The sequence below is a fragment of the Rhamphochromis sp. 'chilingali' genome (assembly GCF_963969265.1).
Source record: "Rhamphochromis sp. 'chilingali' genome assembly, chromosome: 17".
NCBI classification, from domain to species: domain Eukaryota; kingdom Metazoa; phylum Chordata; class Actinopteri; order Cichliformes; family Cichlidae; genus Rhamphochromis; species Rhamphochromis sp. 'chilingali'.
Genome location: NC_137944.1, coordinates 31,832,001 through 31,846,263, shown reverse-complemented (window position 1 = coordinate 31,846,263; position 14,263 = coordinate 31,832,001). Strand labels below are relative to the sequence as shown.

Genomic DNA, 14,263 nt, shown 5'->3' with positions numbered 1-14,263 from the left:
TTTGACTGAATAGTCTTTTGTTTCAACAGTTTGTGATTAGATATTTCTATTTAAATGCGTGGGAACTTTGGTTGTGATAGTTGATGTAGTGGTAGCTTCCTCATGAGGACAGTGAGACTTCAGTCTGACACGCCCACATTCCACAGGTTGAGGACGAAGCATGTTTCAAATCTGCTGACAAAGGTTTGAGCTCCAGGATTTCCAGAACAAAATGAAGTTGCTTGCACTGCTCCTCTTCTGTAACACTGCGTCTTCAGGCAAGATCACATCGTAACTCTTACTGTTACTTTCTGCAGGGATTATTGGAAGGGTTGTTTGATTTGATTACATTGTCTGTATTTGGTTACTATCCTGTGTAGCAACAAGCTGTGGAAGTTTTACTTTCACTTTTAAAGCGAGTGTTTTAAAGTTACTTTGCTTTAAAAATGTTGCGTTTGTCTTAGAGGCAAATCAGATTAATTAAATTAAATTAAAATAAAAAATCTTTCCCCCCTTTTGCAGAATTATCATCTGAATGCACTGTTGTGCCAAACATAGCTCTATAGACTTCTCTTGTTTGTGTGTGTTCATTTGTTTATTTATTTCTATTATTTATTTATTTATAAAATACTATTTTTATATTTATATCTATTACCTATTATTTTCAATGTACACGTGAAATATGGCAATGACAGAGCTGAAATTCGAAATTAATCTAATAAAACAGAAATTATACAAGATTAACCAAATTACAAGACAAGATTATCAATAAACCAGTCACTCCTTGTTGTTCCCATGTTGAGACTGAAACGCCAGGGGGACCGAGCTTTTGCTGTTGTGGCTTGCAAATGATGGAATAAGTTGCGCCTCCATATTAGGGTGGCCCCAACACTTGCAATTTTTAAATCACTTTTAAAAACAAACTCTTTTGCCAAGGCGTTCTAGGAGTATAGTACCAGAGTTTGTAGTCCTAGTCAGTTTTTGGTTACTTTTAATCTTCTTTACTTTGTTAATTTTATTTATTTCATATTTTAATATCTATTTATTTTATTCATGTTTTACAAGTTATTTATTCATTTTTTAAAATCTTTTTTCATGTATTTATTTATTTTATTGTTATTTAATTTTCTTTGTGTGTTTAATGTATTTTTTTTTAAAACTTTTATCATTGTTTTTCACTGGAAAGTACTTCAGTCAGCCATGTTGTTTTTAAAGTGGTCTAAAAATAATGTTGGATTGGAGTAAATAAGAAGAAGAACTGAAAAGAAATAAAGGGTGAAATGAACATACAGATCCTCACTGAGAGAGTGAAATGGGTAGTTTCAGCACTCATGGAAAAATACTGTAACTGTGCATAAGTATGGTATGTAATTAATGAACAATTTTTGCTGTCTCATAAAACATAGTCTAAGTGGAAAATGGCGTAAATAACAAATACAATTTTTCCCTTTCATTTGATTCTCTCTGTTAATGTACAATCTTTATTTTACATGAGTAAAAATGACAAAAATATTAGGTTTATAACATGTTCTTTAGTAACCCACTGTGATAAAACAGCTTTAAAAACACTTCTAAAATGTATCTTGAAACTTAAAAATTTCTCTCCTCACAGTGAAATACTCCCTGAAATATTTCCTCACTGCCACGTCTGGACTCCCAGACTTCCCGGAGTTTGTGGCTTCTGCTTTGGTTAATGGAGTTCAGGTGGGTTACTGTGACAGCAACACCAGGACAGCCGAACCCACACAGGACTGGATGAAAAAACTAGTAAAAGACGACCCTCAGCACCTGGACTGGTATTCTGAGAAGTGTTTTGGAAATCAGCAGGTCTTCAGAGCCAACATTGATAGCTTGAAGCAACGCTTAAACCAGACTAGAGGTAAAAAGATAATGACATATATATTCTATGTGTACGTCCATGTTTAACTTTATCTTGCTGTCATTATTTTAGGACTTAGCAGATATGCTTCTCTCAGGTGTTTTGTCACTTTGGTGTAGTATAATGTAGTAGTCAGTGTAACCACATGCAAACACATGCATGCATTCATTAACACATTTTTTAAGAAAAATAAAATAAATCACAAGAGATATGACTTTTTTTGTTATGTTTTGTTTATCTCAAATCTGTCCAAGTCCAAATAACAAAACATATTTTTTGTTTAGATATTCATGGAGAAGTTCTGGTAGTTTTATTAGATTATTTACTGCTGTATGGATTTACATTATGCAATGCCATTCTTGCCCAAGAGTGGCTCTGATTCTGTTTATGCCTTTGCCATTAACTAAAATCTCCATCTAAGTGTCTGTGACAACCTCACAGTGTCCCATGTAGTCTAGAACTGCTCAGCATTTTCTTTGTTGTTCTCCTGCCCGATATATGTATATTGTAATGATTATATTAGTCAAAAACTAATTTAATCCACCTATGATAATCAACTTATGACATTTGGCTCTGCTTCAATCTCTCCTTACAGGTCCTTACATCTTACAGAGGATGAATGGCTGTGAATGGGATGATGAGACTGAAGAAATTAAAGGTTTTAATCAGTACGGTTACAATGGTGAGGACTTCATAGCATTGGACCTGCAAACACTAACATGGATCGCTCCCAAACCACAGGCTGTCATTACAAAACTGAAATGGGATGCTGAAAAAGCTCGATTAGAACACAACAAGAACTACTACATCAACAGGTGCCCTGACTGGCTGAAGAAGTATGTGAAATATGGGAGAAGCTTTCTGCAGAGATCAGGTAGGATTATATTTCTTAGTCTGTGCAGACATATGTCATGTACCCATTGTATCTCTAATCCACAATAACATTCCAGTGAAAATGACAAAAATATCCCATGACATCTGTTCAAAACATCTGTCTTAGTTAAGACTCATTTGCTTTACAGTTCTTCCCTCAGTTTCTCTCCTCCAGAGGAGTCCTTCATCTGTAGTCAGCTGCCACGCTACAGGTTTCTACCCTTACAGAGCAAGAATGTTCTGGAGGAAAGATGAAGAGGAGTTTCATGATGGTGTGGACAAAGGACAGATCCTCCCCAACCATGACGGCAGCTTCCAGATGAGTGTTCAGCTGAATCTTTCATCAATCAAGCCAGAGGACTGGAGCAGGTACGACTGTGTGTATCAGCTCGCCGGTGCAGAGACAGACATCATAACCAAACTGGACAAAAAAGTGATCCAAACCAACAGTGGTAAGACAGGCTCAGAAGTCATGTTATTGCTGTTAAAATACTGTAGCTATAGTGTCTTTGTCTTCTTTATATGTCACGTAGCCGGATATGTCAAAGTTGAACTCTTGTACTTATTTCCAGCTGGATTTTGTTTTATTCTACAAACCTGCTAGAGTAGCTTTACGTGATGATTCATAGTTCAAGACAACTCCTATTTAATTTATGTATCCTAAAAATACTGCTGGATTATCACAGATGAATGTTACAACAATAAAATGTTGTTTGGGTTAGGCTTTAGGGAGAAAGAGGAACAGGAGTGTGGAGCTGTGTGGCTGTTTACAAAGCCTGATTTTTTTTCTTTTACCCCCTGAGTTGTCAAAGTATATTTTTAGACTTGTTCTTTCCTAGATTCACATTACACCATCTCATTTGCACCCTGTGAATAACAAACCAATCAACTAACAGAAGAAAAAAAAATAGTATTTTATCCAATAAGAACTCTCAGAACTGAGGCATTGAGATTGGAAGCTCCTTTGTTAATTGTGTGAATGAAGCCACATTGTGGGACCTTTTCGGTTTCTCTCTCAGAGTTTCCTGTGGGTCCTGTTGTTGGAGCTGCTGTTGGAGTTTCACTCCTCCTGGCAATCTTTGGATTCTTTATCTGGAAAAGAAACAGTCATGGTGAGATACAGCTGATTTTTCCACTTAACTTCATAATTGTATGTACTCATATAACAAGAGAGTCCTAGAAAATATTTTTATTTTCATTATTCTGAATCACTCATCTATATTTCAGGGTTCCAGCTTGCTGACAGTGAGGAAACAACAAATTGATCTTGTTTTTTTCATTTTGGGAAACCACACAGTGACGACATTTAGCTCAACAGGTGAACAGTGACGGGCTCAGTTTAGAACAGCAATGTGCACACATATGTGTGTGCGTGTTTACATTTGTGTTGTAATGATGCACTAAGCTTGAATAGATCCTCTAAGTTATCTACAGGTCTTTATGAAGCATTGGTATTGCTGTATTGCTGTGCAGTCCATATTCTTGCATGTATTTGTACCTTCTGTTGTTATGCATATATTTCTCTTGTTTGTATATATTTCTCCTGTATGTTATATTGTAAGACAGGAGATTAAAGACCGTATTGTGAGAAACATTAAGCTAAATGTAATCATAAACATACAGTGATATGTTCACTAAGCACTGAATAAACTGAAATTTTGAACTTACGAGGTTCGTATGGAAAGGTGACGATCAAGATGCCGTTTTTTTTAAGATATGGAAAGGAGGACAAAAAGCTGAAGTACAACAAATTCTTGTTTTGTTTTTGTTTTTTTACATTTTTTCTTTTATATATTTTCTTTTAGGTGCTCTTGTTTGTTTTCTTGTAGTTTTCTTAACTGTTTCGATTTTATTTAGAGTTGATCAATGGTATTTTATGTTTTAGTGTTGTGAAAACTTTTTGTTAAGGTTTTACTTGCGCTTCCCTTCATCTCCTCGTCCTGCATCCGTACCTATTAAAGTAAAATGAAGTAGAAACTGTGCTCAAGATCAGTTCAAACTGCTGTTAAAGCTGAAACATTGATCCTGTTTTCTTACATGGAAATAAAAAATGATATAAATCAATTTATCATCTATTTATCTTTTAAACTTTCAGACCAAGAAAACTATATCAATATCCTGTCGTCTGTCCAAAGTTTCAGTCCTCTGAAAGACTGAAATATAATTTTAACAGCTTAATAAAAATATTAATAAAAAATGAAGTATAATCATAGTTCCCTCAGTGAGACTGTTCACTGCATGAGGACCTACTGAGAGTTGTGTTTTTTCTGGGTCTTGGGTAAACAAACAAATATGCTTCAGTGATGTACAGAACTAAACCCTGAACTCTTTTTTAAAATGAATATTAATTAAAATATTACAGACAGGAAAGACACGACTGGGGGATAGGAAAGGGAGAAAGAAAGAAAGAGAGGGAGGGAAAAAACAGAGGGCGAGAGGGACAGTGTTGAGAGAGGAAAAAGAAAGAGAAAACAACCGAAAATAGAACAACACAATACACACAATATTGTTGCAATAACCTAAATAAATGTAAGTAACAGTAAATACTTAAATATTGAATATTATTTTGCAGCACGCAGGACACAGCTCCGTCCCCCAGGGCATGAAGCAGGCATGAGGAGATTCAGGCCCCAGACATCCAGAGGCCCCCACAGCACAAGTGCCCAAGGAGGACCACTGTGCCACCCTCCTGGAAAGAACTGAGGAGAGCCCCAGACATGGGGTCACAGAGCAGCCACGGAGCTGAAGCCAGAGGGGGCTGCAGCGACGTGCCCGCGGGCTCTGCCGGTAGCCCTGAACTCTTTCCGTACGTTTAACATGCAGCTCTATCAAACGAAGGCAACTAGTTCTTTCATTTTTTTTTTATTCACTGTATAATTTATGTAATAATTATTAATCATGTTATTTATTAATATTTGTTTCCAGCCAACTGGATTATAATTTTTGTCTTTGAAAAATTATTGGCATATTGAGTAACTGATATTCTAATATTGTGTGACCTTGTAAATATAGTATTTCGTTTTCTATTAATTGATTTTATTTTTCACTTTTCTTCCTAAATATTACCCCAGTATGCACATTAGGGACCAACAGAATGAATGACACATTGCAGTCTCCATAATTTACAGATGTTGTTGCCGCTTCTTGAGAAGTTTGAGAAAATAAATCATCTATAATTGTAAGAACGGCACACTCTTCCCTCTGTTGGACTTTACTTATTTCGATGTTATTTTGACATCGATAATTATAATACATAAGATAGATCCTGTTTATGTAGCTGAGAAAATCAATTCCAAAAAATCTACTGGTGTTGGCCAGAGGGGCCGATGGCGCGATATGGCAGCCTTGCTTCTGTCAGTCTGCCCCAGGGCAGCTGTAGCTACAACCGTAGCTTGCCTCCACCAGTGTATGAATGTGAGAGTGAATGAATAGTGGTATTGTAAAGTGCTTTGGGTGCCTAGAAAAGCGCTATATAAATCCAATCCATTATTATTATTATTAAATAAAATATGAGAATCTTTTTTTCTTTTTTCCATGAAACACAAACAAACATTCAAACAAACAAAACGTTCATAAAGTTAAACAGACTGAAGCTTAAACGGATAACTTTAATATGACAAAACATATTTAATAACAAAACTTAAATCAAATATAATAATAACAGAGGGCAATATATGAAACTACACACAAAAATCTCTTTTTGTGGATTTCTTTTCACTGACTGCACTCAAACATAGAGAGCAGCTTTAACAGTTTTGATAAATCAAAATCTTCTGAGAAACATATCACTGGTATCACATGACACAGAATCTCACATTTAAAACACAACAACCAATAGGAAATGAAGCGGTTCTAAAGAAACAGAAATAGAAAGACAGAACCACTCTAACAAATTTGTTGTCCCTACAAAAGCTTAGAATAGAACAAAACAGTTTTAGCTGTAATGATACAGAGACTCATAGACAAAAATGAAAATGCCTAAATGTATTGTAAACATTTGAACATTCTTTTTTTAAATAAAACAATTAAAAAGTAAACAAAAGTCAAGTTCATATAACAAAATTAAAAAAACAACTTTATTCTTATTTAACTGGAGAGTGCAGAGTCCTGCGTTTGTCTATTTAACCTGATTCAGTTGAATCTGTTCAGCATTGTTGTCAGGAGCTGTTAAAGCCAAAGAAAAAAAATATCGGTTACACAAATAATGTTTTAAATCCAAACTGTCAGACCAAAGCGGAAAATACAAATAACAAACAATAAAGTCGTACTTAAATTCAGGATAACCATGTTTAATATAGACAGTAATACAGAAATAATGTAACTGAGCTTCGCACTGTTGCTTCTGAATCTCTCACCTTTCTTCTTTTTGTAAACAGCAAATCCAGCAGCAGCAACGATGATGAGAACAAAAACAACTACTGCAGGAATGATGGGAACTGTCATATCAGAGGGGTCCTCTGCTCATAAAAAACAAATAAAAAAATCAAATAAACAGGATAAAATGAAAGATGTTAGAATAGAAAGAAAATCCACTCATCCTGCGGTATTCATCTGGTTAATCTATAATTCACAGGCTTAATTGTTGAAGGGAAGTGAACATTCTTTAATCAGAGCATCAAGTCAGTTAAACTTCTGAGATATTGATGTAAATTGGTAAATGGCCTGCATTTGTATAGCGCTTTACTCAGTCCCTAAGGACTCCAAAGCGCTTTACACTACATTCAGTCATTCACCCATTCACACATCAACACACTGGTGATGGCAGCTACATTTTAGCCACAGCTGCCCTAAATATTTATTTATAAGTGACTTATGTATGTATGTATGTATATATATGTATATATTGTACTATTCTTAGTTAGCGTATTGTCTGTCTTGTCTTAATGTTGGTTTAAAATGGAGCACTGTAACAAAAAATAATTTCCCCCAGGGATCAATAAAGTATTCTGATTCTGATTCTGACAGAAGCGAGGCTGCCGGACACTGGCGCCACCGGGCCCCCTGACCCTCTGATGTGGTCATTTAAGCAGCGGAGATGGGTGTTATTCAGTTTCAGCTGCTTTGATGGTAATGAAATGAACAACAGGTGCCGTAGAGGGGCAAACAGGAGTGTTTCCTCCTTATCCAAGTTTTTGCATTCAGCTAGGGTCAGCCTCACTGCTGTCAGAATGAGGCAACACCTGGATGCTACCAGAGTTATTAGTTTTGTATTTTCTAATTAGTTTCCATTTTTGTTTATTTACTAACTCTGTTCAGTTTCATTACGTTTGCAGAGTTTATTTTCATATTTCAGTTTACTTTTTATTGTTTGAAAAATGCTGTGTTTCAGTTTTAGTCTTTTTAATTATTATTGTAAGGAGGGCAGGTCAGAGGCAGAACTTAGGAAAACTCACAGCTTTTTGAAGTTGCATGCACATCAATGCCCCCCACACACATAAGCTGGAATAACAGTTTTACCAGCCTGCTAGTCAGTTACTCCAGGAGAGCTCTACAGGGATATAGAAGGTTTGTAAACATGTAAAGCCTGATCCAATAATTGAAGTGTTTATTGAACCTTGTCTGTGAACGTTCCCAGTCATCCAGGTCATCGTCGTCAAAGGAGCTTGCAAAGAAAAGCGTCTGGGCTTCTTTAAGTTGCTTGAAGACGTTTCACCTCTCATCCGAGAAGCTTCTTCAGTTCTAAGATCAAATGGTGGAGAGTCCCAGATATAAACCTAGTGGGAGTTTCCCCCCAAAGAAATCCTCTAATCGCCTGAGCCAAGGTGTGAAAATGGGTGTGGGTCACAATCAGCCAGAGTTTCAGGTGAGTTCATTGTGAAACCTGGCCCCACCTTATCATGCGAATTCCTGAGGTCAGATGGCCCAGGATGTGAGTGGGCGTTAAGGCGTCTGGGGAGGGATCTCAAAACTGGATTATAGATGGCAGACAGTTGGTTTCGTAAACCCCCGCCTCTGTTCAAAGATGGTCGCTCTTCTTTGCAAGCTCCTTTGACTGTAATGAACCTTCTGACAGATAAAAAAACCCCAAAAACAAAACAAAACCACACTGCATGTACATTTGCATGTTTTTGTTTTTGCATCCTTAGCTTTGTACAAAGAGAAGCAGGATGAGCCCTATAAAATAACCTCCAGTAGGCAGCTGTGGCTCATGGGGCAGATCAGCTACTGATCGGAAGGTTGGTGGTTCGATCCTTGGCTTCCCCAGTCTGCATGCCAAATATCCTTGGGCAAGATACTAACCCCAAGTTGCGTTCATCCGAGTGTGAATGTGTGTGAATGTAGTTTAATTTGCACTTGTGTTTAGAAGGGAATGGGTGAATGTATACAGCTTTCAGTACTCTGGGAGAGTAGAAAAGCACTATATAAGAATCAGTCCATTTACCATTTCAGTCCACTGGTGTGAATGTCTGTGACAAAACATCACAAAGAGACTTCATGGGGACTTTATAAGGGTCTAACATCCTCTAATGGGTCCTGTGCTCACTGTGCGGCACTGCAGAGCCTGAATGGCATTTACCAGAATACCAGAATCAGTAGGTCCACCCTGTGATTTTGACAAATGAGAACAGGCTGACTCTGAGCAAATGTATCAGACATGAAAGGGTCTGGAGAAGCTGTGGAGAACATTATGCTGTCTGTAATACTGTCCTCGTGGCCAGTTTGTTGGTGGATCTGTGCAGGTCTGGGGAGGCATATCCATGTTGTTTGCCTCCCTGTTTGTCAGACCCTACCCTGCAGTGAATCCTGGGTTCCTCCTGGTGTATGACAATGTGACAATACAACTGACTGGCTCCATGCTCATCTGGAGCCAGTCAGTTGAGACATTATGTCTCTGAGACATTATTGTTATCCAGCGTCTCATTAGCAGCATGCCCTGTGTTCCAAAGTCGGGGCCATACATTGGGGCCCAGCTCTGAAGTTAGGTGTTAGGTGAAGTCGAGGTGTTTCTGAATTCAGAGTCAGCAATGTTGCATACCTTTGTTGTACCTTTGTTTCTAACACAATACCCAGTCATTATATACCCAAATCCGTATTTGTGGATTATAGACATTTGTTTTTATTATAAATTATAATAAAAAATAGACATTTTGGGGGAAAAAATGAAATATAAAATTCCAAAAATCACTGTCATTTACATGGTCTAAACAAATTCTGAAAAATATTTTCTTAAGAAGGTTAAGAGCAGTAATGGATTGCATTTAACCAGTGAAAAAATATTAAAACAACTTTTTTTTTCTTCTGTGATAAAAAAAAAGTGAGGCTGACCATTAGTTATTCCCATAGTAAGAGCTATTCTTCAGGACAAAACATTCAAGCATTACAGTCAAAGGACTGAGAACCTTCACAGACATTCAAGCATTACATTAGCCAATCCACAATATCAGCAAACGAATCATATGAGCTTCACTCACCTCTGCCAGTCCTAAGTATGTTTTCTCTCCAGTTGGTTCTGATCATTATTTCCTTCAGTTTGGTGACGATGATGTTCTCACCACTCAAGAACTGAAACACACACTCGTATCTCCACCAGTCTTCAGGTTTGACTGATGAAACATTCAGATCAACAATAATTTGGAAGGTGCCATCATCATTTGGGAGGATATCTCCTTTTTCCACACCATCATGAATCTCATCTCCATCTTTTCTCCAGAACATCACGGCTTTGTCAAGATAGAAACCTGCAGCGTAGCAGCTGACTGGAGAGGAGGGAGTTTTCTGGAGGAGTGATACTGAGGGAAGAACTGGACAGAGGGATGATGGGAAAGAGAGAGATTGAGAATGGATGAAAGAAGTAAAGTCAATAAAGCAGAGAAGGAAAGGAAACAAGAAAAGAAAATTAAATAGGAACATATTGGAACAATTCGAGCCCGTCCCCAGCTTTCTAGCAGCTGCATTATGACATACTTTTAAGCCAAATGTAACCAAACACAGTGATATATGGTCACTGGGTACCACATAAAGCTAAATGCTCAACTAGAGAAAGTACTAAATAAAAAGAATCATTAGTTCCGCTCATGTAAATATTTTATTTCAACCAAAACATATAACATTCATATGAAGTTCTCAACAGCATGTGAAGCTAAAAAAAAAGGGGGGTTGGTGAATTAGCAACAACCATTAGAACTGCCTGGAAAACACAGATAAGCTATGGAACAACTCCATGAAAGATGTTATTACAATATGCAAAATCACCTGTTGACTGTATTTTTTTTTACTAACGTAAAAGTAAAAAGTAATCATTTAAAAAAATGTAAATTAGATCACAGAAATGTTTCTGTGTTTCTTTGGTTTACAAAAGCAAGGGCAAAGAAGCCCAAAACGCAGTTGTTAAAAATTGTTGTTATTATGCAAGTTAAAAAAATACTTACAAAATAAATACAATGCAAAATGAAATAGTCTGTATATCCACAGTATTTGTTATAGCTGCAGTTTGTCTATGTGCTGGCATCCTTGTATTCCTTGTTTTCACTTCCTGTTTTATTTTGAAAATTACTGTTCTTGAGGGTTTGTTCATTTCTCTAACTTGTGCCTCTTTGTCCTGCCTGCAAACTAGAAATCCATCTCAGTACAAGGATGTCTAAGTTCAACACATAGGAGAGGAGGAGGGATGAGACAGGTTTGTCTCTTCTTCTGACAATTGTCACTTTTTTTTTTTTTTTTTTACCTTTGATCCTTTTTCATCCTTTTTTTTTTTTTGCAGCACCTGTGTGGACTTTGCTAAGTTACACTGCTTGTTTGCTGATTTTTCATTACTTTGCTAGCAGGACTGATTAGGAAATTTAGAGTTTTTTTCTGTCATTTATAAATCTTCTTTGAAGATGTTACTGATGAAAATGTTGAACTGCAATTATCAATAAAATGTTGTTGCAGCTTAGCTTTGTGTGATTCCAGCCTTTAGAGTTACCTTCTGAATCAGTAAATAAAACTCAGCCTAAATATTCTGCTTTTAAAAATGATGATGATGATGATGATGATGATAATAATAATAATAATAATAATAATAATAATAATAATAATAATAATAAATATAATAATATAAAATAAACAAAGTGATTCTGTGGAACTGTGACTTGTGCGATTCTACCTGTCCTGTGCAGGGATCTTTTCCCATTGTCCACATACATCTTCAGCCACTCTGCACAGATCTTAGTGAGAAAGTCTTTGTTCTTTATTATTCTGCTCCGATCAGCATCCCATTTCAGTTTGATCATGTCAGCCTCTGGTTTCAGTGCGATCCACGTCAGTGTCTTCATGTCAAATTCAAGAAAGCCTTCTCCGTTATAGCCATACTTCAACACTCCGGTCACACTGTCAGTGTTTTCATCCCATTCACATCCAGTTATCCTCTGTATGATGTGGACACCTGAGAGAAAAATAACAGAGATGGCAAAGGACGATGAAGAGTGTAAACTGTGTGCGGTTATTTTCAGAGGTTTATGTAATGTTCCTGATTCAGGCCTTGAACATAACTCTGAGTCTGTCAGTGTTTTTAATAATAACGTAATGCGCTTTATATTATTCAAGTGTCAAAAACGGATTCAATGCAGGAGTCATCTGATAAATATTTCATCTCTTGCAAACAATAAAAAGCAGAAAAACGTAGTATATCCAAAAACGAACCTAGTTATTTTCAATAGATAAAGTATTGCAAAATGCACATTTTAAACCACTCAGTTTTGATCAAGTATATGATTTATCAGGATTTGAGATCAGGCGTAACAGAAAATACTGCACCTCCACTTTGGTTGAAACGCTGCTTCCATATAAAAATGTGGCCTCTGAAGACATTTGGCTGATCCTCGAAACACTTCTGAGTGTACCACTCCAGCTGCTCAGGATTAGTTTGTAATATTTTCTTTGCCCAGTCCAGTTGTGGTTTTAATGTCTTATTGCTGCTGTCACAATAACCTGTCTGAATGCCGTCAAACACCATTACAGCAATAAACTCCGGAACATTTGGGAGTCCAGAAGATCCACAGACAAAATACTTCAGTGAGTGTTTCACTGCAGGACAAACAGTGTTTATAATATTAAGGAATTAAGCACAAAATATACAAACATCATCAGAAATATGATGCATTCATTATGACCCAGCTATAGGAGTATTCTCATTTAGAGCAATACTGTGTAACCTTTATTTTGATAAAAACATGTGGGCACAGGACCAGTATCGCTGATCTGCTTTGCACGTGTCAACATCAGCATCTATCCAAAGTAAACGAATTAGAAACTTTGTTGTAAATATGCTTTAATAAGCTATTTCTGACATGAAACTTTCAAGAATATATTCTAAATATGTACTTTTAAAGCTGTGTACGCCAAAACGTTTTTAAACACTTATGAAAAACTGGAACTAAAACTCAGTTCTGGTGTTGTGCCAAATATCGCTTGATGCGAAAAACTGATTTCCAATGTTTCCGTGTGCTTTTTTAATGTGTAATATCTTTACGTTCGTTGGTAAATAGACTTCGGTGAACAGGGTTTACAAAGGGGTTACTTATAAAATATATGAAATGATCAGTTTTTTAATTACCGTGTACAATTGTACTTACATTATAACCAACCCGGTCCTTTTTGTCCACTTAAAATATGTTTACGGAATTGTCATTGTTATATTTCTGAAAAAGACATTTTTAATGTCAACGAGATTTTTTTAACTGCATAAATAAAGGCTATATAAAAGTCACTGCCAAAACCTGATTGCGGCTTCTACTTTCATACGGGAATATTGTCTGTGCCTCAAGATGACTTGATATCATTCATGAGGAATACATTTGTTTCACATGGTATAGAGCAACACGATATTTATAGTAATTTAAATACGAACAATCCGTTTTTGGCAGGCGATCACTTTTTGGCACAACACCGGGATAAAAACTTCAGGTTTGTCCGAGTTCACTAAAGTAGCTCTCTTTCTACCTGTCTAAATCACAATGTTAACTTGGAGCAGGTTATGGTCAGAATTTCAGAAGCGCGATGTGTTTACAGAATTCGCTGCAAGTTTTAAACGCAAGATCCTCTGCTGAGGAAATATGTGATTTTGTTAAAATCGCCGTTTCTTACCTGCCAATAAATCACAGCATAACTGAAGCAACAAAAGTATCTTCATCTTTCCTTTATCCTTAATTTTAGAACGATCATTGCTCATGTTGCAGAAGTATAAACCGGAAATAAGTCCTTATTTAAACTTCTGCAAAGATTATGAAAACAGCCGATGCCGTCGCCAGCGTTTACCTGTACCAGCTTGTACCTGTACCAGCCTGTCTGCCGAAACCAGGCGAAGGGAGAAATGGTAGCGATAAGGAAGCCGGAAATGCATAAAAGGACACAGTAGGCCTCTTGTGCAACTTACTATGATTCCTATAATAATATACTAATAATAATTAAAATAATTTCTTTATATCATTTATTCATTGCTATTGTGTTTTCCTCCTTGTAGTAGTGTTATCTGTGCACGCAGTCTTTTCTGCCCTTTTTAATCGCTTGATGTAGCAATGGACAGTTTTTAGTTGATAAATAAAGTTTTAATTT

General features: G+C 36.5%; 2 protein-coding genes across 5 annotated transcripts; one reads left to right on the top strand and one right to left on the bottom strand.

Moving 5' to 3' along the window:
- Window positions 1-152: 152 nt before the first annotated feature.
- LOC308384974 (major histocompatibility complex class I-related gene protein-like) lies at window positions 153-4,716 on the top strand. 3 transcript variants are annotated; one of them, XM_080863681.1, is made up of 6 exons: window positions 153-257; window positions 1,592-1,858; window positions 2,454-2,732; window positions 2,881-3,100; window positions 3,751-3,843; window positions 3,959-4,716. In XM_080863681.1, the coding sequence occupies exons 1-6, from the start codon at window positions 212-214 to the stop codon at window positions 3,972-3,974; spliced, it is 921 nt and encodes a 306-aa protein (XP_080719807.1). In that variant the 5' UTR covers window positions 153-211; the 3' UTR covers window positions 3,975-4,716. The 3 variants fall into 3 exon arrangements, with proteins under 3 accessions (XP_080719807.1, XP_080719806.1, XP_080719805.1); XM_080863680.1 differs by having other exon boundaries at window positions 2,881-3,183; XM_080863679.1 differs by lacking the exons at window positions 3,751-3,843; window positions 3,959-4,716 and having other exon boundaries at window positions 2,881-3,338.
- LOC308384973 (major histocompatibility complex class I-related gene protein-like) lies at window positions 3,356-13,990 on the bottom strand. 2 transcript variants are annotated; one of them, XM_080863677.1, is made up of 6 exons: window positions 13,796-13,990; window positions 12,467-12,736; window positions 11,817-12,095; window positions 10,144-10,473; window positions 7,087-7,188; window positions 6,333-6,895 (listed from the first exon to the last, which is right to left on the bottom strand). In XM_080863677.1, the coding sequence occupies exons 1-6, from the start codon at window positions 13,878-13,880 to the stop codon at window positions 6,849-6,851; spliced, it is 1,113 nt and encodes a 370-aa protein (XP_080719803.1). In that variant the 5' UTR covers window positions 13,881-13,990; the 3' UTR covers window positions 6,333-6,848. The 2 variants fall into 2 exon arrangements, with proteins under 2 accessions (XP_080719804.1, XP_080719803.1); XM_080863678.1 differs by lacking the exons at window positions 6,333-6,895; window positions 7,087-7,188 and adding an exon at window positions 3,356-3,823.
- Between the last annotated feature and the right edge of the window lie 273 nt (window positions 13,991-14,263).